The 22,283-nt window shown below is 37.5% G+C and overlaps 1 protein-coding gene across 2 annotated transcripts; it reads left to right on the forward strand.

Annotated features, from left to right (window-relative positions):
• Nucleotides 1-76: 76 nt before the first annotated feature.
• On the forward strand, nt 77-20,590 carry MIER3 (MIER family member 3). 2 transcript variants are annotated; one of them, XM_057389674.1, is made up of 13 exons: nt 77-94; nt 406-430; nt 2,574-2,719; nt 4,501-4,635; nt 6,195-6,315; nt 8,472-8,557; nt 8,755-8,827; nt 10,943-11,094; nt 11,559-11,640; nt 14,230-14,324; nt 16,152-16,279; nt 16,473-16,618; nt 16,700-20,590. In XM_057389674.1, the coding sequence occupies exons 3-13, from the start codon at nt 2,621-2,623 to the stop codon at nt 17,155-17,157; spliced, it is 1,575 nt and encodes a 524-aa protein (XP_057245657.1). In that variant the 5' UTR covers nt 77-94; nt 406-430; nt 2,574-2,620; the 3' UTR covers nt 17,158-20,590. The 2 variants fall into 2 exon arrangements, with proteins under 2 accessions (XP_057245657.1, XP_057245658.1); XM_057389675.1 differs by having other exon boundaries at nt 14,233-14,324.
• The last annotated feature ends 1,693 nt before the right edge of the window (nt 20,591-22,283 follow it).

The following is a 22,283-nucleotide window of genomic DNA, read 5'->3' on the forward strand; positions in this document are numbered from 1 at the left end:
CGCCGCCGCGGCGCGGGCCATGGAGAACCGCCCGGCGGGAGAGAGGAGGAGCGAGCCCCGGGCTGGGAGCGGGGAGAAGGCGGCGGTCGGTCCGGTCCGTGTCACGTCCCTCCCGGCCGGGGCCGGAGGGAGCGGGAGCGGCGGCCGGGCCTGGCGCGGCCCCTGGGGGCCTTAAGCCAGGGGAGGAGGAGGGACGGAGAGCGGCAGGCGGGAGCGAGGGAAGGAGGGATGGGCGAGGGTGAGCGGGATGGAGCGGCTTACAGGGCGGGACGGAGGAGCTGAGGCCGGAGAGGAGCGGGGGAAAGCGGGGAAACGGGGCAGCTCCCACTGCTGCGTGAAATGAGGAGCCCTGCCTGCTGCCGGGCCGGAGGGAGCCCGCTCTCACCTCGCTCTCTCTTCTTGCAGGCTTCCTTTGGGAGTTCGAGCCCAGGTTCGTCCTCGACCAACTCCGGCATCGGCACCCGTCCTGTCGCCTGCAGGCTGCTTTCCTTGCTGCTCCTTCCCAAATTTATCCCCTCGTAGTTTTCCTAAGGCTTCGTGTGCCCGCTGTTAACCGCCTGCCAGGTTTTTAAGAGGAGATGTGCGCTGTGGAATTCTTCACTTAAGTCCAGTTGCAGTTAGAAATTGGCTGCTCGGAACCAAAAATTCAAGTTGTGTAGCACTTTAAAGTCAGCATCTCAGTAAAACCAGATAGCCTGGAGAGAGACAGCTTCTCTTGTTGCTGATATATACAGGCTTGTCTAAATTTTTGAGTTCTTGGTAATAACAGAAGATGTTTAAAATAATAACAAGTAACTTTTAAGGCTGTAACTAACTGCTGTTAAGGTTCTTTGGATTACGTGATACAACCAAGCATCATTCACTTCAGAAGGGCTAGTTTCAAATATTTGGGAAACATATTTACTTCTATGCAAGTGCCCTCTGAAGTGTATGTCATTATTTTTAACTACCATGAAATCCCTTGCGCTTGAATTTTTCAGTATAGTTTTCTATATTTTAAACAGGGTATTGACCATTCGGAACTACAGGAGAAGTGGTACTTTTTAGTGTAAACTCTACAGAACAGAGCTTTGCCTTGAGTTAAATGGAAAATTAGTTAGAAAAGCCATTAGAAGCAATAATCTTGAGCAGATCCTTAAAAATACAGGTTAGATTATGGCAGTTGATACTTCCTTAAAATTTGAACTGAATGTGATGGCCAAGAGCAAGAAAATTAAACACATAATGTTATTACTGTAGCATCGTCAGCTATGCTGAAAGTTCTATGAGGCCAGCATATGAGTAGCATTTGAATAAAAAACATTTTTGGCCTGAATGGTTTTTTGCAGTRTATTACAAACTTTTACAGCCTTGTCTTAAGAAGGCTGAACAAAGTTTAATTATCTGCCTGTACAGAATGAATACCTAATGATGAAAAATTGCATTCTTTAAGGTTTAGAAGTGTTGGTATATACAGCTGTCTGTTTCAAGGCTGAAAGCAGTGCCAAGAAGAACACGTACTGTTTTTTGAAGACGGTTGAAAATTTGTAGCTTTTTCCTTCAAAACTTTTGAAGGAGTTCCTTGATAGAAATAATTATTGATAAACCTTTTCTTTGATGCTTGAAATCCCAGGATTTCAGCAGAGGACTATTATGTAAAGGGAAAAAAACAGAAATCAAAAAGAAATATCCTAATCTGTTTTTTTTTCTCTAACCTAAAAGCCATAAAGTAGTGAACATTAAAGAGCAAAACTAGCCTGTAATTTGGATRTTCTTTATTGTAGAACACTGATACAGAATATTTCCATCTTTAAAACATGTTGAATCTGATAATAACATTTTAAATGACAAACRGTGTTTAAGATAATACCTACTTTTTTGATGACTTCTGAGTATCGCCTTCAGTAATGAAATAATGTCCGTTGGACCGCAGAGCCATCACTGATTTGTTAATTAATGCGTTCTATTAGTGCATTTTGTTATTTTTGGTGCACTTTCCATAATATTTCTTGAAACTCAGCATGTTTATTCTTTTAGATCAAATGATGCAAAATTAATTTTATTAGAAGATCAATTTGTGACGCTAAAGATTGGAAACAAGTCTTTTATTTTCCTGTTATTAGGATGTGAATTCATAACCTTAGTTACCTGTTTGCCAGTAAAAAACTATGCTTGTTACCATATAAATCACKTAAATAAAATCTGTGTGTGTAGATCAAAGTCTTGAAGCTTCTGAAATCTTGTGATGTGAATGCTTTATATCTTAATGATGATTTCAAGRGTGTTTTGACCAAACTTCTATTCAGTAAAATATTAATTTGAGAGTGTACTTACTGAAACTTCATTTTGGTTGTTTAGGTTCTTTTTCCAAGTATTCAATGTGTTGCAAAAGACAAAATAGTGTTTATTACTTAAAATACGAAAAGTAAAGGTTAGCTAAAGCAGCTGAATTTGTCAAGAAGTTGCAAATTTGTTATTCCCCTGAGAGTTCTGACCCTGTTTGTAAAAGAATTAATGCAACTTTTTTTGTTGTGATTTAATTTCATATGTTGATAGAGGAGAGAAATTTTCTCAAATTAAGTTTTTCTTGATAGTTGGCTCTTTATCATCTGAGGATCATGACTTTGACCCATCTGCTGAAATGCTGGTACATGATTATGATGATGAGCGAACTCTCGAAGAGGAGGAAATGATGGAAGAAAGCAAAAATTTCAGTTCTGAAATTGAAGATTTAGAAAAGGTAAGAGGACTYTCTCCCTTGTGAATGTCCATACATATTGTAACTTTTTTAATGAAAAGAATATTCAGGCTGTCCTTCAATTTGCAGTTCTTTGCAAAAATGCATTTGYAGCTTGTTGAAAAGAAAGTCTGGTTAGGTTGTAGCAGTGCGTCATTTCAGAAAAGGCCAAGCTTAGCCCTTCAAAGGAGTTAGTGTTCATACTCTATTTAGTAGCACATTTGCTTTGGTAGAGAATTCACTGACACAGGTTTAGAGTCATGTCATCTAAGATCACTTTTATGTTGAAACTGTACATTTTGCATACTGTTAAAAGTGGCATCTAGCTGTATTTCGTTATGTTGGTCAGGTTTTACTTTTCCAATAAGCAGACAAACAACACTGTTTTGGGCATGATGGGTCACATTAATTTGCTATATAAATGACATTTCTATGTTTAATATGTATCAGTTTAGCATTCTGTGGATCTACAAAAGGATCAGTGTGCTCTTTYGCTTTTCCTCTTCCATTTTACCCTTCTTAATAAGAAGTTTATCACATTAACACTCCTTTTTCATCCTTGGCAGTGCAATCGCCCATTCTAAATGCCTACTGAATGCTGAACATCCATAGGTTGATGCTGTTTGGTGACCCACTTACACCACAACGCAACTGCAGGTTTTGGWCAGCAGACTTTCAAAAAACATGTGATTTTTAGTATCAAATACGACATAGTATTTATGTAGTCTGTGTGAAAACAAATGTGGAGCTGACAGTATTTGTACTCCTGATTTTTTCTTCTTTTTTCCCCCCTTAGTACTTCTACAATTACGTTTTTGCTGATTATGACCTTGCTCTTATAGTAGTGAAGCATTTTGCCAGGTCTGATGGTTAAAATGGAATTGTTATTCCACAAAATTCTCTTCACTGCTTCTTTAATAGAAGAAACAAGAACTGAGAGCCACTCATCCTAAACACCTTATTACTTTAGGTCCTGATCGAGGAAAGGCTGACATGAATTTCCATTTTCCCATTGTGAAAAGTCTTTGCAGGACTAAGACCTCGCCTGACTAAAGAAAAAACAGCAATTTAAGTAGTGCATGAGTTCATCAATAGATTTTTAAAAGTGTGAAAATATAAATATTTGAAAATATTTTTAATACTCTGATGTCTTGAACCAGGTAACTAAAAAGAAATCTTCATTGTTTGTTGTTTTATTAATTGTATTAGGATACAATTATGATGATAGTTATTAGAATCACTTGACTAAAAGTGGAAAGACAGGTTAAAAATCAAGCCTTTCTCTTGATTTTTGCCTTCTCTTCGCTGTCTTTCTTATTACTTTCTCAGTGGTTAATATAAAATACATTGTGCAGGAGATGAAAGGGAMGGCTTAAAAGTTTCTATATCAATTTACTTTTGTGGGGTTTTTCACATGTGCAGCTGTAACTATGGGAATAAAGTGTTTCAACATTATTTCTCTTTAAGAAATATTGACAAATCATGTTTTACAGTATCTATCATATAAGGAGAAAATTTTTAATACTTAATCTTTAGTTTCGTCAGTAAAATGTTTTCCCCAGTGGCTTGACAGAACTTCACTGTATGCCAAGAARCATGTTTATGAATTATTTTTATCATAGAATTGCAGTATTTTAAACCTTTAGTCACTCCTGCTTTCAGGTGAGCTTTTTTTAATTTGCTTGGTTACTTCTGTTCTTTAAAATATGTCTTGTCCTCTTAGACCTGAACTGTTTACAAGTAATTGTCAGTATGTTGAAGTGGTGTAAATCTTCTTGTATTAGGAAGGAAACATGCCACTGGAAGATTTACTAGCATTCTATGGCTATGAACCCACGATTCCGGTTATGCCAGGTTCCAGTGCGAATAGCTCTCCAAGTGAACTTGCAGATGAACTTCCAGATATGACTCTAGATAAAGTAAGTCAGAACCATTTTCACCTGAATCGTTGTTTAAAGGCAGAAATCCAGGTGGCCTTAAATTACCTGTCATAACTCTTGATGTTACAAAATACGTATTTTGTTTTGATTGTTGATACATGTTTTTAGTTTTGATGGTTACACTGGGTTTTAATCATTTCAAGGATATTGGGCATTTAGTTCTAATAGTGACAGTTTCAAATTCATRGCAACTTAGTGTCACTTTATTAGTGCCAAAGGAAAACATGTCAGCAGTTCTAAAACACATGGAAAGAACTTTTAAGTAGGTGGTTTGTTAGTTGTTTTGCRGTTTTTTTAGTTAAGAAGTGGGATTGTATATGCGATGTCCAGAAATAACTCTGGCTTCCAGRGTTTCAAATAACTTGAAAATGTCCTCTTAAATGCTTTGGAATTTTATTTTCAAATTTATATCATATGGGAAGGTCTTAGCTTTGGGAAGTGAGAGAGAGGTTGTTTTATATGCAGTGACTGTATGTGCTGCGTTGCTGATAAAAAAAAACCTGAAACTTCAGCTTCTGTGGTTTGCAAGTTAACTTTAAATTCTGAGATTTTCTGATTTTTGGCTACAAAGTATGTGCAGCTTGTAGTTGAGCTTAGAAAGTATGCAAGCAGTAAGTATATGTCTTYTTTTACTATGAGTGTGATGTAATGGTAAACTCCACAGAAAGAAGGATATAATGATGGCTCTGCACATCTGATTCTCGTTAGGATTCACGATTGTGTTGAGACTACAAAAATGTAGTCGGATTGTTGTCTAATACAGTTTTTTCCCTTCCAAATCTCTGTCAGAGGGTTTCAAACATGTCTGCTAGTGAAGGAAGTGTGCTTTTTCATTCTTAATATTGTTTCTTTAACCTACAGAAATATCAGATTTTTTTTTTTGTTCTGGAAACTTGTCTGTTATCTGGAACCGTCCCCTCAGTAAAAGTCTGCAAAAACCCTGGCTGAGGTTTTTTTTTCCCGGGGCTTTATTTTTTGGTTTTTTTTTTTTTTTGGTGGTTTTGGGGGATTGATTTTTGGTTGGTTGGTTGGTTGTGGTGTTTTTTTGTTGTTGTTGGCTTCTTTTGTTGGTTTTCTTTTGGTTTTGGGGGGCTTGTCTGTTTTTTTGTTTTCTGTTTGTTTGGGTGTTTTTGGTTGTATTTTCCAGAGCTGAGGAGACAGCAGGCTTTTAAAGCTTCAGTATACTTGTGATGCAAAGARTGACAGAATGCTAAATATGCTTCCATTGGTGTTTCTTACTGGAAGCAGTTGGACAAACGTCTGAGATTTATGCTTGCAAAAGGCAGTTCTTGTGCATTTGTTTTAACAGAAGACAAACGGGGAGTGAACCTCTATGTTTAACTCTGAAAGGAATGGTTATATTAGAATTAGGAGGAGCAAACTGGCTTTTTAATTAAGGGAGTATGGTCTGCTAAATTTTCTTATGGTAAGGTAACTCATTTTAAGTAATGAGGCTTGCAGTTGGCTGAATCTAAATGCTTACCAATCCACACTTAATAGTCACTCTGACGTTTTACTTYTTAATTTTAATGATACAGGAGGAAATTGCTAAAGACCTCTTGTCGGGTGATGATGAAGAAACACAGTCCTCTGCTGATGACTTGACACCATCAGTTACTTCACATGAGGCTACTGACTTCTTTCCTCGGCCATTAAGATGTAGGATACCTACTTTTATAACAGTACTCAAAAAGTTTAGCATTTTATATAGCTTCATACCTTAAAATACCAAAATTGAGTAGTACTGCTCACTGTGCCAGGAGTTGAGAAACAGTGCTCTGAAGGATATTGTACATGAACACTGCCTTTGGTTGGTATTACTGATTACCTGAAAGACTTATATTTGGTTCTCAGTTCAAAGCACAAGTAAAATTCATTTCTCTATAAATACAATATGACTTCATAATTATGGTTAATACAGTATTGAGGAACACCCTTCATGATTTTCAATATATTAGTGAATTATATTAATATATAACCCATTATTTTAAATCAGTGTTTCTCTACTAAAATTTTTGCTGCTGCTTTTAAGCCAGTGACTCCTACGTGCAGCCTGTGGATGTGAACTGGGACGCAGTGTCTTTGTGATTATTTCCCTTCACACATTCAACACTTTTCCATAGGACTTCATGGGGTGAGCCAAAGTAGTTTTATATGGGATGGGGCCTGTAAACCCATGACCACCAAAATGTCACTATCCATGGAGCTATGATGGGAAAGATCTGAGAACCAGTGGTTCAGTTACCCAACCTGGATAAGATATTCCTCATTGCCTGTTGCATTTCATCTGCTCACTAATCGTAGAGTTAGAGCAATGTGGAGAACTTTTATCACAGTTTTAATTTGGCAAGTATCTTAAGGTATTCTATGGGGGTTTTCATTCCTCTAGAGGGGGAAGGGATAAAGACAATGTACTATCTCAATCACCAGCAATCATAGCCCTCTGCCCTTTGCATGCTGTTGTCTGATAAATGCAAGATATTTGTATTGAAAGARCGATAACAAAAATCTTTAAATTATAATGCTCCTTTTTCAGTTAAACTCCAAAACATGCTGGCACTTGTGAACTGTTCATGAATATGACATTTTAAATGTGATAGCTTCATAGAAGAAGAGTATTTAGCCCCTCATCTGTATTGACAATTAAGAAAGAGTCATCTTTGTTCTCAGCTGCCATGGTTTTTTTTTCCAAAATGTTACTTTGTTAGAACATTAGGCTAGACATTTTAAAATCAAATACCCATGATTTCAGGGAAGGAGATCTCAGTTCTCTGTGCTATTGRCAGTTCCATCTTTTTTCTGATCTCTGTCCATTTCCCAGATTCTAAGAGAACACTGAGTTTTAGGATATGCATATCTAATTTGTAACATAGGCTGTTCTGCAAAATTGACATTAACTGGGCAAAATAATTGCCTGTGATTGTCCAGGCATGTTTTGTTCCATGCATTCAGGTTAGATCCTTGCTTTTTACTTGTAAAACCAAAGAGAGATAGACTGATGATTGTGGTAATGATTACAGAGGAAAAGCTTCAGTCCATACAGTCTTGAATCTTGTCTCTGATGTTCATGATTCTTTTTAGCTGTGATGAAGCTAAAATTTAAGCCCAGTTTATGACTATGTTTTTTCTAAAGTTSGAGAATACAAAAGAGCTGTAATCATGTCAGAACTGTAGATTCCATACTGCTGGGGATTATACAAATATAAAAATAGAACTACTTCAGAGCCCAGTACCACAGCATTCCAGATTCTGAAATACAAGTTGCTCTATGGAGTAATGTCTTTGAATTGTTTGGGGGGCTCCACTGTATTTCTTCTTAAGGGGAGGGGAAACAAAGATTGAAGAGGAGTAAGCAGTCTTTTGCTTATTCGATTTTGTTTGTCTCCTCTATATCTTTGTTCCATGCTAAGGCAGCCTGATTTAAAGGAATATTTTGAATGCCCATTAAAACTTCTGATGAAGGGTTTTAGTAGGCAACAAGGACGTGCCTTCAGCTTTACTCTCTTCTGGTTTTTTTCTCTAGGTATATGCTTTTATTGAGAAAATCAACTAGAAAAATTTTATCTCATTTTCTTTTGACTGTTGGAAATATAATAGATTGTTTCATTTGCAAYGATGATAAATGTTTTAGTTCTGCAGTGTGTTCTGATTTCATTCTAGTTTGGTTCTGATAGAAATGTGGATCAACAGACTCATCATAAGTGACTGCCTGAATAAAAGCAGGAGCTCCTTTCAAAAGTAAATAAGATATTTGTAATTCTGTGTTTGAACTGTAAATTCTTCATAACTAAAATCAAATTACTTTGTGTCTGAAGCAAACACCACWTGTGATGGAGATAAGGAATCTGATGCTGAAGATGTAGAGGCAGACAGCGGTAATTCATCTGAAGATTTGAGAAAGGTAATAGTTACAATTCTTTTTAAGCTTTAAAAAAACTTCGCTGTTGAGAAAAATCCATTTAGATTTTTATTAGGTATCTAAAATAGTACCTTCATTCTGGAATTCTGTGTTGTGAGCCAGGTTAATGACATTTATAATACATCCATACACAAAATATTGTTGGTAATTTTTTCTCTTCATTTTTATTACATTTTCAGGAAATAATGGTTGGTTCACAGTACCAGGCTGAAATTCCAGCTTACCTTGGCAGATGCAGTGCAGATGAAAAGGGTAAGTTCTTCTTGACTGTTTTACATCTCATTTTGTGATTATACATAGCACTTGATGGAAAAATGTTATTTAAATTCGTGARGTCAGCTCCATTACTCAACTAAAGTCTCAGAGGCCATTAAAAAAGTCACTAGAAAATGGGAATATTACAACTGTGTACTTATATCTCAGAAGTGTGACTCTAAAGATAGAATTGGTGGGTTAATTCTGAAGTATCTGCTATTATTAGGAAACAACTAACTATCAAGGAGGGAGTACTTTCATTGGAGAATCATAGCTAGTCTATGAGCATGAAGTTGGTTTGTATTGGAGGTGTTCAAAACAGTATTTTTTCTTGCTTGTATTATTTTGGCAGGTGAAATCATGTGAGTTACAAAATTTATATGGAAAACAAAGCAATATACTGCTCTAAATTTCCTTGGTGTAGGTYCTATTGTCTCTTAAAATTGTGATTTTATAAGCATGACGTAACTCCAATGCAAATTCAGGTTTAAAATTGCAGTTGTGCTACAGTAGAAAAAAGAGCTTTATTTAATAGTTTTATTTTGTTTCTTTAGAAACCTAGTACATATAGCTGTGGAATTTAAAAGGCATATAATGCAGAAAAATAGCTCATGAGTGGAACAGCTAYGAAATTAGGAAATGGTTTGGGGGATGTAATAATAAACGAAAAATATTATATTCTGTAAGGTGCTTGTGTTCTGTCACTGTAATGTTTAATGGGGATATTATTTGACTGAGGTGTATTAAGTCTTTTTGCCACCTGCACATTGCCTCCTGCTCTTTTAAAAAATAAGCCTTTGCAATTGAGAAGAAGTATCTTTGGTAGGGATGGAGCTGGAAGCATTATGAAGTGAACATCTCTTGTGTAGTTTAAGATCTAGGAAAGCCAATTGTTTAAGATTCAAGCATGATGCTAAWAGGTTGCAAGAAATGGAAGAGTAAGGACTGGGTTATGTGAGTGATTCTGTTATTTCCACATCTTGACTTCTCCACAGCCAAGAACTAAGGAAGTGCTAATAATCAGAGGATGACTGAGGAGGGATTAATCTGACAATTTTGTCTGTAATGAACTGAGACTAGAGAGAACCAGTGAAAGAATTGTCAGATAGCGTGGCCAAAAGCACAGGGGTAACTCCCAGATAAGAGAGCTCGAGGAGTTCCTTTTGAGGTTATTAGTCATGGACTCCAGCAAAAAGTGCTGYGTTGTCTTGGTTGATAAAGAAAGCTGAAGATGAGTGTCAGCGCTATTCTGGAAAGTTGGGCTTGGTTGTAGAGGTGGAGGATTCTTTGAAAGCCTTTTCTGTACTTACTGATGAGCTTGTGATGRCAAACGGGGCCTTACATTTGTTCCATGTAGTCCCAGCTACCAGAACTGTGCTAGAAAGCAGTTCTGCTCTCCTATAAACTTTGTATTTGTAAAGTCTGTCTGAAAGCATTCCATGTTGCTAAGCCTTGAAAGAACTTTCAGAGGTGTCATTTTATCCCTCACCTTAGTTTAATGTTGTTTCCTGCAGTTTTAGGAGAGCTTTGAGCATCTCCATCTCTTCTGTTGTAACAGCCATTATGATTCTGTGTTTGAATTAAATAACTCAAATTCTGTATTGCCAGGAGAGCACATGAAACATGATGTGCAATGGTAATCTCATCTATTGATGAGAGTAAAGGATTTATAGTTTCATCTATGAACTAAAAAGAACATATGCACAGACTGACAAAGGTTCAGATCAACTCTTGTGCATTACCAATACATTGTGCTTGAAATAAGCTGTCTGAGAGTCGCAGATGTCATTTCAGTATRCTGTGGAGGAGTGTACATCCTAACTACAAGTAAAGCATTCAACATACCAAGTTCTGAACAACATTCAGTTGCTAGTGAATGGAAAAACAAATTACCAAACAACAAAAACATTGCAATATAGACTGCCATTCWGTTAAGTAATTTTTGGCAAATGTTAATTGAAAATTACGAAATTGCTAAAGCGAGCTGCAGTTTAAAAGTGCTATGATCATGCTTGATTTAATTACTTCTGTGTTCCTGTTTTTTGTGATTGTGAAATAGCTTTAAATGTTATAGCCTTAAAAATGTTGCACCTGGCAATTCTGTTTTATCAGCTTATGAAAACGAAGACCATTTACTTTGGAAACCTGATGTGATCTCAGAAAGTAAAGTTAAAGAATACCTTTTTGAAACCTCCTTAAGAACAGGAAATGAAAAAATGATTGGCAGAATTCCTGAAGGACTGCATACACGGGACAATGAACAAGTAGGTTTTATATCCCCTTCCATTTGTGACACAGCACTTGGTAATTAACACGTTGTCCTTTTCTGCCTCTTGTTATAAAGGCACTACTAGTCAATTTCTTCTTCCTTAGTTGGTTATTAAAGGGTCAAGATCTTATGGGAAATTTTAAACAYATGCTTAAAAACCATGAGTATTTGAATGCTGGCAGTGTTGTCATCTGTGATATAGCTGATTGTTATACTGTTGACAAATTCAGCCTTTTAAATAATTGTATATAATACTTCATGTTTCTTAAATTAAACTTTGCCTCAACTTTTGGGTGGCTTTGCTTTTGGTTGTTATTTTTAAACTGTCATCATGTGTAAAGATAAATCCTCTTTTTTTTTTTTTTTACATTAGATATGTTCACTGAAGACTAATTTTGGAGGTCGAGATTGGGTATTGGGAATCTTTAGCTGTTTCTAAATACTTTTTTAATTTTATAGGCGCTGTATGAACTTCTTAAAAGTAGTCATAATGTTAAAGAAGCAATCGAGAGCTACTGCTCAAATGGAAAGGCATCTCAGGGTAAGAGAGTACTTGGTTTTTCAGAGAGTATGTTTAAAAAGAAAAAGAAGTTGTGTGGAAAATCTTTGCAAAATAATGAGATTTTCAAGCACATCCCTACCATGATGACTGTAGCACAAATTAGGTACAGTCTGACAGTCGGCCATTTGGAAGTTCTGCTACAGAGTTGCAGTTTGTGGAAAGGTTGAGGATTTTTTTTTTTTTTATCTCTGTTGTTTCCTCCACCGTTGTAACAATGAAACAGATTGAGGAGTGGGGTTGTGGGGAGCTGTGATTCTGCTGCTATAAAGCAGTTCTCACCCACCGTGTAGTACATCTTTGAGGTCATGATTGATTACATTCTGATGACATTTATGCCAAAATCAGGAGAACATAGCTAGATACGTAAATAAACCCCAGTTTATTCTCACTAACATTTTATGCTATGCCAACCTAAATGGTTTCTACTGTATAATTCTGTGGGGCATAGGGAGCTTTGCTTGAGTCTGCATTGGAAAATGGGCTTCCATCTTGTTTGTCCCTATTTATTAATCCCTTAAATGAAAATCAGAGTTTCATTTAACAAAGACAGTTCTTTGTCCTGTGTTTTTGCATATGTATTGCAGAAATGGATTATGAGCTCTGCTATAAGTTGATTCTCTGGCAGATAGCCCCTACTCAGAAATGATTGCAGAGGGAAGCTGAGTGTGTACAATTTAGGTGCTGTGAGAGACAAGTATCTTAAGWGGTTGAATCCCGGCTGGCAGCTGTAGTACTACACAGCTGCTTGCTCACTCCTTCTGYCCCACCACTTCCTTCCGTGGTGGAGACAAGAATTGGAGGGAAAAAAACAACTTTGTGTTGAGCTCACAACAGTTTATTCATTGAAACAAAAAGAAAATATAGTAAGAATAGTAATGACACTGATGACAATAGTATTTGTAATGAAAGGGAAAGAGAGGAATGAAATCCCAGGAAGGTGAGTGATGCACAGTGGTACAGTTGCTCAGCACTTGCTGACTGATGCCCAGCCCATCTCCCAGCAGCGATTAACCCCTCCCAGCCAGCTCCCCCCAGTTCATACCCTGGCCATGTCTGTCTGTGTGTGGAATATCCTTTGGCCAGTTYGGGTCAGCTCTCCTGGCCCTGCTCCCCCCTCTCTGGTGCCTCTTGTGCACCTGATCACTACAGAGCTCAGGACACTGAAATGTCCTTATTTGCACTTTGGCACCAACTAAAACATCAGTGGGTTATCAATATCTTCTCATACAGAATCAAGATACAAGACATGGCACTGTACCAGCTRCTAGAGGGAAAATTATCTCAGCCAAAACCAGGACACTAAGATCAAGCTGAAGGGGACAATAAGGACTATTAGAAGAATGCTTTAGAAGCCTTGTGTGCAAGAGACTGTGTAGAACTTAAAGTATCAACTGCAGGGCTGTATCCTAAATCCAATGCCTCTCTAGAATTTAGGTTTGTTTCAGGATTGAAAAATACCTCCATCCATTTGTGGCTCATAGGCCAAAATTCCATCCTAAGGACTAGTACTCCCTACTCACACCCCAACCCCAAGTTTGAATGGACTTGTTTGTTTGTCAAACCAAAATCCAATTTTGGAAATTGCAGGTTTAATCATTAAAAAACAACAACAACAACAACAACAACAACAACAAAAATTGCAGTTTCTCTTTAAGAGATCTGAAAGGGTTATTTGTGGATCTTAGGAACAAGTGATTATTTAGTTTGTTCTGGGTTTCCTGATACCCCTTATTTTTCAAAAGCCTGTATCTGGTTAAGTATAGTTGTAGTCAGTTGGCCCTGTATGGCTGCCTGACCTAGGCTTAGTGCTGAGACACTCCCCCAYGGTTCATTATGCTTTTCCAGGGGTATATGAGATCAGGGTGTTGTAGGTTCTGGGGAGCCTGTCTTGTGTGCCTGATCCATTGTCTGCGTGTGTCAGGTTGGAATTGCCCTGCTGATGTCAGTTCTTCCCACCACATTTCTCAGCTGATTTACGGCTGTACGCACCGTGGCTGGTGTCAGGCTGGTAGCTGTCTCCTGAGTCAGACATGGCCTAGACTCCTGAGTGCCTSGCAGGAAATGGGCCTTGCACTGTTCCTATGGTTGGCACAGCAGGGCTGAGCTCTGTCAGGCCTTCTTATCTGTGATGCTTACTCAGTCAGAACAGGGCTGTCCATCAGAACAAGATTTTCCTTTGCTCTTTTCTCCAGCAACCACTGTTCTTTGTATCCTTTGTAGGAAGAAATATTGAGAAAAATTGTCACACTTACCACCTCAATGATGTAATAAAAGACTATTTTTCGATAACAAATTTATTAAGAACAATAAATTTTCCAAATATCCTTTGCTCTCAAGGATGAAAGATTTCAGAAATCAAACACTTAGAGATGATTCTTTGTAAAGAAGAATGTTAGATTTAGATAGGATAACTTCTCATTAGGGGAATTAACATGGATCTAAATATCTGAATTACTTGGTTTTTTAGAATGCATTTGGATATTTATCYATCAGGAACAAAAACTTTATTCTTTGTAAAAGGTTAGTGAGTGAAATCAAGTTTTTCATGCTACTCTTATAATTGTCCAGAAGAGATGACAGCATGGACAGAAGAAGAATGCAGAAGCTTTGAAAATGCACTCCTGATGTATGGAAAAGACTTTCATCTCATACAGAAAAACAAGGTTAGTATTTTACAGTTAAAAAGAGGAGCAGGTAAATTATATGATACTGAAAATATGTGAAGGTGATCTGTTTGTCAGAAGCCATACGGAAGAGGGAAATAAGAACCATATTAAAATAAATTCAGTATTTTTGAACCAGTTTTTCCTTTCCTTGCACTAATATTTCCATTGGAGATACTAGGTATTGTGAGATGAGTCAATATATTATCTCTGAAATCAGTTTATGTTGACTTTACTTCTATTTATGTATGTGCATTACAATTCAGTTTAAATGTGCGTCTCCCCTTGAAGTGAACAATATTTCTCTACCAGGGCTGTAGGAGGGGAGAATGCATCTTTGCCTAATTTATTTTGTCACCAGGAAGGTGCAAGTTTACAGAATCAGGCTGAGCCCTTTGTGTTTTCATGAAGTGTAGTCATCCATAATATTCTCTTTTCTGAGCCAAAAAGGATTTCTGATCTTGGTCAGCACTGCTTCTGATTGACTCCCCTGTGTCCTTTTTTCAATTTTTTTGTCAAAAAGAAAAAGTTGACACTATCAGTGTTCCTAAATTTCCTCTATACCTCCTTTATGCTTTTGATACCATACTGAAAGGTTTTTTCTTTAGGAGTCTGGTGTTTTCATTGTATTTCAGGTAAACTTTACAGGCTTGTGGTTGGTGTTCAATAGCAGTCTGCTGGTCTTGCCCAATACCTGATTTAACCAATCCTAAATAATTTGTGTGGTTCAGATTCCAAATGGACTTTACAAATAAACATGAATGCATCAGAGATTAAAAATGTATTTTCCAACATGGAGCAAAACACGTGTGTTTATGTGTCTGTCACTGTGGACCAGAATTTGTCTAAGAAATATACTGGGTTTTTTTCCYAGGTAAAAGGACAAAAAATTTAGGGAGAGTTCTGGGACCCTAGAGAAGCTGATGTCACTTAGAAGTCTAGCAAGTGTCAGCTAGAAAAGATTTAGCATGTGGAGGAACTTAACAAGATGTGTTTCCTTATCACTGCACTGCAAGGCCTTGTTAACTGGGGCTCTGTGCGTTAGCATATGGACACCTGTTAATTTCCTTCCCTGCCCTGTGTGACTGTGCCTAGCAAGGTTTGCTGCTTCACTCAAGGCATTTTGGATTCACCACTGATGTTTCTCTATGTTTGAGAACACTCAAATATATTTTACTGCCAGACTCTATTGTATAGAGTTGTAAAACTGGAACTGTGGGTGAAGTGATGATGTGAAATGTTTCTGCATCAAAAAGTGCATACAAATACAAGGAATTACTTTCTCCAAGAATCTGACTTCAAATAGCAACCTCCATTTTGGGGAAAGAGACAAACATTTAACACAGATAAAAATTAGTCTTTTGAGTCCTTTATACCTCCTCTACAATAATACAGTTTTGTTTTGTTTAAGCATTTGCTGTTGTGATTTGACAACTTTCTGTTGAAAAACAGTTCTGGACTTTCCCTGAAATATGTACCTGGAATATGTTCCCTGGAATATGTACCTGGAGTCTTCTGTGCTTCACTTCTCTTAGGTTATTAATTTGCTCAGCGTTTTCCATCCTAAGAGAGGTATATCTTACAGTTTAAAAATGGTTTTATGTATATTAGTACTTCCAATGTAGACAGAGCTTCAATCTAGTTTAAAAAAAAATCCAATAATGCATAGATGAGAATGAATGTAATACTTGAAACTGTTGGTCTGTTTGAAGTTGACAAAGGTTTATTCCAAAACAATAAAAACTAACAATATTGCAAGATTGGGAATTGAGAAGGTGACAAAACCTAAGTCTTTGCATTAATTTTGTCAATTCTTGTTCTCTTTAGGTAAGAACCAGAACAGTCGCTGAGTGCGTGGCTTTCTACTACATGTGGAAAAAATCAGAACGTTATGATTACTTTGCTCAGCAAACAAGATTTGGAAAGAAGAGATACAACCATCATCCAGGAGTTACGTAAGTAAAACGTTCTCAGAATATGTTTTCTGCTGCAAATCATAAAGGTAGAAGATTTCCCCCTTCCCTACCCCCCTTCTGTCATTGTCGTGTGAAAGCTTCAGTGGCTATGGCAACTGAAATGAAATCTATCATCATTTATAGGTCTTGTTTTCCAGTTATATAATATTTGATGAATGTAATATTCTTTTAGGGACTACATGGATCGTTTGGTAGATGAAGCAGAATCCCTTGGTGGAGCAGTGCATTCTTCAGCCTTAACATCCAACAGTCGAACAGAAACCATTCCTGATCAACAGCTAAGCATTCTGAACTCTATCACTGCCAATGAGTTGACAGGTAAATCAAGAAAAAAAAAAATCTTGATTGGAACTTCACAAACAACTATTTCATTTGCATTTGTGTTCATCTGTTTTGCAGCATTGACAAACAGCGTAGCTACAGTTTGCCACACTTCAGATGTGAACTGCCTGGATGATGCCTTCCCTCCCATGGACAGCTTACCCCGAGCACCAGTTAATCATGTGCCTGTTGGAACAGARGAATTGCTTAACTTGCCTAGCAATGGTGAAAGTGATTGTTTTAATTTATTTGAGACTGGCTTTTATCATTCAGAGCTAAACCAAATGAACATGTGCAGTGAGGAGGCAGAAAGACCTGCGAAGAGATTGAAAATGGGAATTGCTGTCCCAGAATCTTTCATGAATGATGTCTCTGTAAATAACCTTGGTGTGGACTTCGAGAACCACACACACCACATTGCCAGTGCCAAAATGGCTGTTTCAGTGGCTGACTTCAGCAGTTTATCTGCAAATGAGACAAATGGTTTTATCAATACCCACACTCTCCACCAACATGCTGCCCTTCACTCAGAATGACTGTGGAAAACTAAAAAAAAAGTGGGTACTTTATGCAGTAGTAGTAAACTTGATGGGAGCTATCAGGTTTGCTTAGTCTTTCACTGGAAGTTTGAACTTTATGACATCAGTGATGTCTTTGTATGTATAGAACTATATCTTGATTTATCAAGAGTAATTTCTTTTTCAGTCCATAAATGTGGAAATGTCATAGGATGTTTGGCAGAGTTTGGGACTAAGAGAACTCTGTGGTGCAGCTTTAAGCTCTGCTTCAGTTTTTTTTTTAAAGCCTGTAGACGGAGGCCACCGTTTCAAAACCAGCACAGAAGTTCTGAACGGATTGAAGTGGCTTTTTTAGTCTAAGTTACTTTTGCCGTAATGGATGCAGTGGAATAACAGTGTTTACAGGTACCGATCCTGATCCCTGCTCAATGTAGCATTTTTTTTCCCCCTTATAAAGGCAGGGATGGATTTCTTTACTTTAAACTGCACAAACATACAAGGATGTTTTTTAAATGGAACCTTCTCTCATGTGATACTAAACTAGAGCACTTCAGTTTACAAAACAGCAAATTTATGTTGGTGGGAGCTAGCATAAGGGACTTAAGATGAGTAAAATGAAGATCTACACTTGAATGCTGTTACAAAATTAAAGGGCATGGCTACCTTACACAGAAATAATCATGCTGCCATAGATGTCTGTGTACTTTTAAACTTACTGGCTTAAAAGATKAGTTTTAGGCTATGTTTTGCAGTTTGTCCACAACTTTGAAGAGTAATGCAATCGTGTACCTTAACTTTCCTAAGGCAGCTGGTGTATAAAGCTACAGTCTGCACAGCTTAGGATTTACCACTAAACAGTCTACATTTGGAAGACATCTTAAGTTGAATGGAACACTGCAGTTCTAAGTGTTACAGTTTTGAGGGACTATTTAGTTTATGTAGTAATAGTAGAACCTTGAAGTACATGCTTGAAAGTTTTCATTTAGTGTGGATTGCATTTATTTGTTTTGGCAAGTCATCAGCTTCAAAATGGCACTTCACTTCCTTGGTCAAATAGGAAAGGATGAGTGAAAATATATCCCATAAAAGCAACTATATAACTTCATTACATTTTTTGTTTTGAAGCTTGAGTGCAATTTAGCCATCCAGAAAGTTTGTCTCACAAGCATTTGTTCCAATTGCTGTAGGAACCAAGCATAGTATTGGCTTGTAACATGTTGTAGCGTACAACTTGCAGTGTGTTGTAGTGCAAGCCTGAACCTCWCTTCAGTAGGATTATCCCTTGCCCTCCATTTTTTTCTTTGCACTGTTTGTATTACAAATGTAATTGCCACTAATTTGTTTTCATTATTCAAGCGATTAAGTTTGCATTGTTGATATTTGKAATAGTTGCTTCAAGGTTATGCTGAGTAATTAGAAAGTAAAGACTTTAATATTTGAAAGGGAAGAGGGTATTTATTATGCATACTGTGAACTGCATTGACATCCCAAGTTTCAGATGCAGCATATGGAGTTTTCTTCACAGCATTGTAATGAAGATTGCTTTGAAGTGTTTATGCAATAGCATATTTACCATATTAAAACAAATTAGTTTAGCACAGTGGACAAAAATAGATATAATTTTGTAATCAGTTCTTAACTTAAACATCTGAAATATTTAACTTTAGTAAGTACACAGTAAATAACGGGTAGCCTTGGCCCTGTGTTGTACTCTTCACATTTTTAGCCAAGTTCTCAGCTTCTTACTGCTGTGTTTTGTGCTGGACTTTGTACCTTGTTTCTTTTGTTTATGAATCAACCCATTTTAAGTAATTTTGTAGAATACTGGCCATAATCTTCCATTTGTTATACATTGAATTTTATCTATGGGTTCACAATGAGTGGCTGGTCTGTATGAAAATCATACAAAGATGACTGAATGCTTATACCAGTTGCACTTAAATGAACATGCCCATTTTCATTAGCTGATGCAGTAATATACTCAGTTTATCTATGCATTGCTGGGCTCTTAATGTAGGCAGAGACTTGTCTAAGGTTTGGGTTGTCAGCAAGTTGAATGGACACTTTAGTTATTTAATAAAGACTTTGACCAAAATTCAGAAAATGATATGAGAGAAAAATGATTTCCGGGTAGTCTAATATAAATGCTGATCTTATTTAGCCTGTTGGCTAGCTAGCTGGTATCGTTTACTTTTAATTCCTTGTTAAAATGAGGCAATAATTTGCAAGATTTCGTAAATATGTAAATTCTTCATATCTTTTTAGATATCTCTTTCAATATTTTCCAACTACTTCCGTGTATAGTAACATTTTTGTGCATGCTTGATGTGACATTCATAAATTTGTACCACTATGACTTTATCCATGTAAAATAGCTATTTATTGAACTTTTCTTTTAAAAGCAGGACTTACTTTTTTTTTCTCTCAGTTTAAACATTTAAATGGAGAAGTTGTTACTGTTTATTAAAAGAATTGTGTTTTGAAAGTCAGCATGAAGATGACTGAATTGCAACCATATGAAGAAACTACAATGCCATGGCTATTAGATGGTGAAGCACAATTCTTATAACAAACTGTGATGAATTCTTTGTCCTTTGCCACGTGTTTTCTTCATACAAACAAACCAAAAAATCCATAATGGGCAATTGCAGTGTTGGTAAATGTATCCTTTTTATGTACAGGGAATCTGAAGAGGGTAGCAGATTCATTTAGAAGTGTAACTGGTGCTGTGATTATAGCAATACCACAGTTGGTCACACATCATCTTCCCATGCTAGGTTCTTAAGTGTTTAGTCTTCCTCTTGCAATGGTCAAACTGCTGAATTTACTTGAAGGATGTACAATACTGTTTGAAGAATATGGAATTGTGTACAATTAGATCAATGAATTGTGCAATTGAAACTGAGAGTCAAAAATATAGGAAAACTTCAGTTCAAGTAGGATACAGTGATACTGCTTAATTTAACCAAAGTCTCTAGTGAGTATTTCAACTTTGAATGTAAAACTAATGGATAAACTGACCAACAGGGACACTATTTGCCCAACGTTACAAGCACATTGTCTGCAGACAGGGAAATAAAATACAGTAATTTGTAAGATAATGACAAGGTTACTATTTTTATTACTCTTATTTTTCATTGAAAGAAGGAGGAAGATGCTATCAATTGTACAATAAAGTAGGAATGGTTATAGTCTTCCTAATAATACAGAGATTCCAGTTATTCTCAGTTCAAAGTAACTACCCTGTGCATAACAACAAATCAAGTGACAATCGGAACATGTTTTAGTATCAGATGTTCAAGAGGAAGTCGCTGTTGTTGCATTGGTTTTAATATTTGTACATAAACACTGATTTTTTTGAGCATTATTTTGTATTTGTTGTACTTTAATACCTGGTGTACAGTTCCAGAAATAAATGTCTGGAAACCTTTCTTGTAAAGCTCTTCATGCATCTGCAGTGTGTTTGCTACTTCATTTCCAGAGATATTTAGCAGTAACCTTGAATGTACTTCCAGAACCCTGGGTATCACCAAAGCACGTGCTACCACCCACCTAATGGTGGAGTGGAAAATGCAACGTGTAGTAATGTAGATAACTAATGAGTACAGCAAATCTCAGATGGGGCTTAAATGTAGCTTCAAAGTAACACATTGCAGTTCAGACTACACTGTCAGCTTTGGGGAACACATACCTGTTCTCTGGAGGGAGAAAACTCACCCAAATTTGTAAATCCTTGTCAAGCTCGATTACAGCTGTGAATACAAAAATTTTACTTGGCTTAGGACTTAATGTTGAATTTAAACACTTTGAAATGCATTTTGCCTTGATTCTCATGTCCTTAAAGACAGCAGGCACTTACTTTGGACCCTGAAAAGCTGTAAGATCTTACATACCACTTCTGTCGAATGCCAGATGGAGTTTGTGGTGTGCTTTCCTAGGCCCAGCATGTTTATTTTTACAGTGGCTGGCACAGTACATCTTCAGGTAAAAAAAAATTACTATTTTTTAATTAGACAGGAGTGCAAGCTGATATAATTTTGAACAGCAGAAGTTGTAATTTCCCAAGTAATTAACGTAAGTAATTGAGAGATACAAGAGTGTCATTCTGATAATCAGTACAATCTGCAAAACAAAATACCTATCCAAAACAGTTCAGTTATAGGCTGTACCTGCCTTGTTTTTAGATAAAAGAATCAATATTTGAATAAATAACTTATTCCATCTAGTTCTTGTTTTGATTCAGCCTTGCAGTGCTGGAGTCTTAAAAATGGTTGTAGTTTAATATATGTATGTTTAATGTAAAATTCTCCCCTCGACTCAGTTATTTAACTTACATTTCCATTTAGAGAGGAAACATTAATGAAGATGAAGTCTTTCTGGTGCTTAGGCAACAAATCGCCAAGTAATAGAGCCATAGAATATGTTGTGAAGCACCCATCAGGATCTTCAAAGCCCAGCTCTGCAGTACCTKCACACAGTACCCCAAGAGTCACACCAGGTGTCCAAATGCATTGTCCAAAYACTCCTTGAGCTCTGTCACGTTGGTGCTGTAACCACTGCCCTGGGAAGTTGTTCTGTGCCCAGCCACCCTCTGGGTGAAGAAGCTTTTCCTGAYATCCAACATAACCCTCCCCTGACACAACTGAAGGCCACTCCCTTGGGTCCTATCACTGGTTGTAAGAGTGAAGAGATCAGTGTTGGCCCCTTCACTTCCACATTAGGGGTTTTTGAAGACCACAGTGAGGGCTCCCCTCACTGAACCCACCAAGTGCCCTCAGCTGCTCCTCACACGGCTTCCCCTCAAGGCCCTTCACCATCTTTGTTCCTCTCCTTTGGACTCTCTCTAGTAGTTTAATGTCTTTCTTATACTGTGGCACCCAAAACTGTCCCCAGCACTSGAGGTGAGGCCTCCCCAGCCCAGAGCAGAGCGGGACAATCCCCTCCCRTGCCCGGCTGCCGATGCTGTGCCTGGTGCCCCCAGGACAGGGTGGACCCTCCTGGCTGCCAGGGCACTGCTGCCCCATGTTCAGCCATGGACCAGGATCCCCAGGGCCCTTYCCATGGCACTGCTCTCCAGACTCATTCCCCAGGCTGTTCATGCATTCAGGGTTACCCTTCCCATGTGCAGAATCTGGCACTTTCCT

Source organism: Malurus melanocephalus, unplaced genomic scaffold (genome assembly GCF_030028575.1).
Source record: "Malurus melanocephalus ecotype Western Australia unplaced genomic scaffold, MMel_1.1 scaffold_18, whole genome shotgun sequence".
Classification (NCBI taxonomy): Eukaryota; Metazoa; Chordata; class Aves; order Passeriformes; family Maluridae; genus Malurus; species Malurus melanocephalus.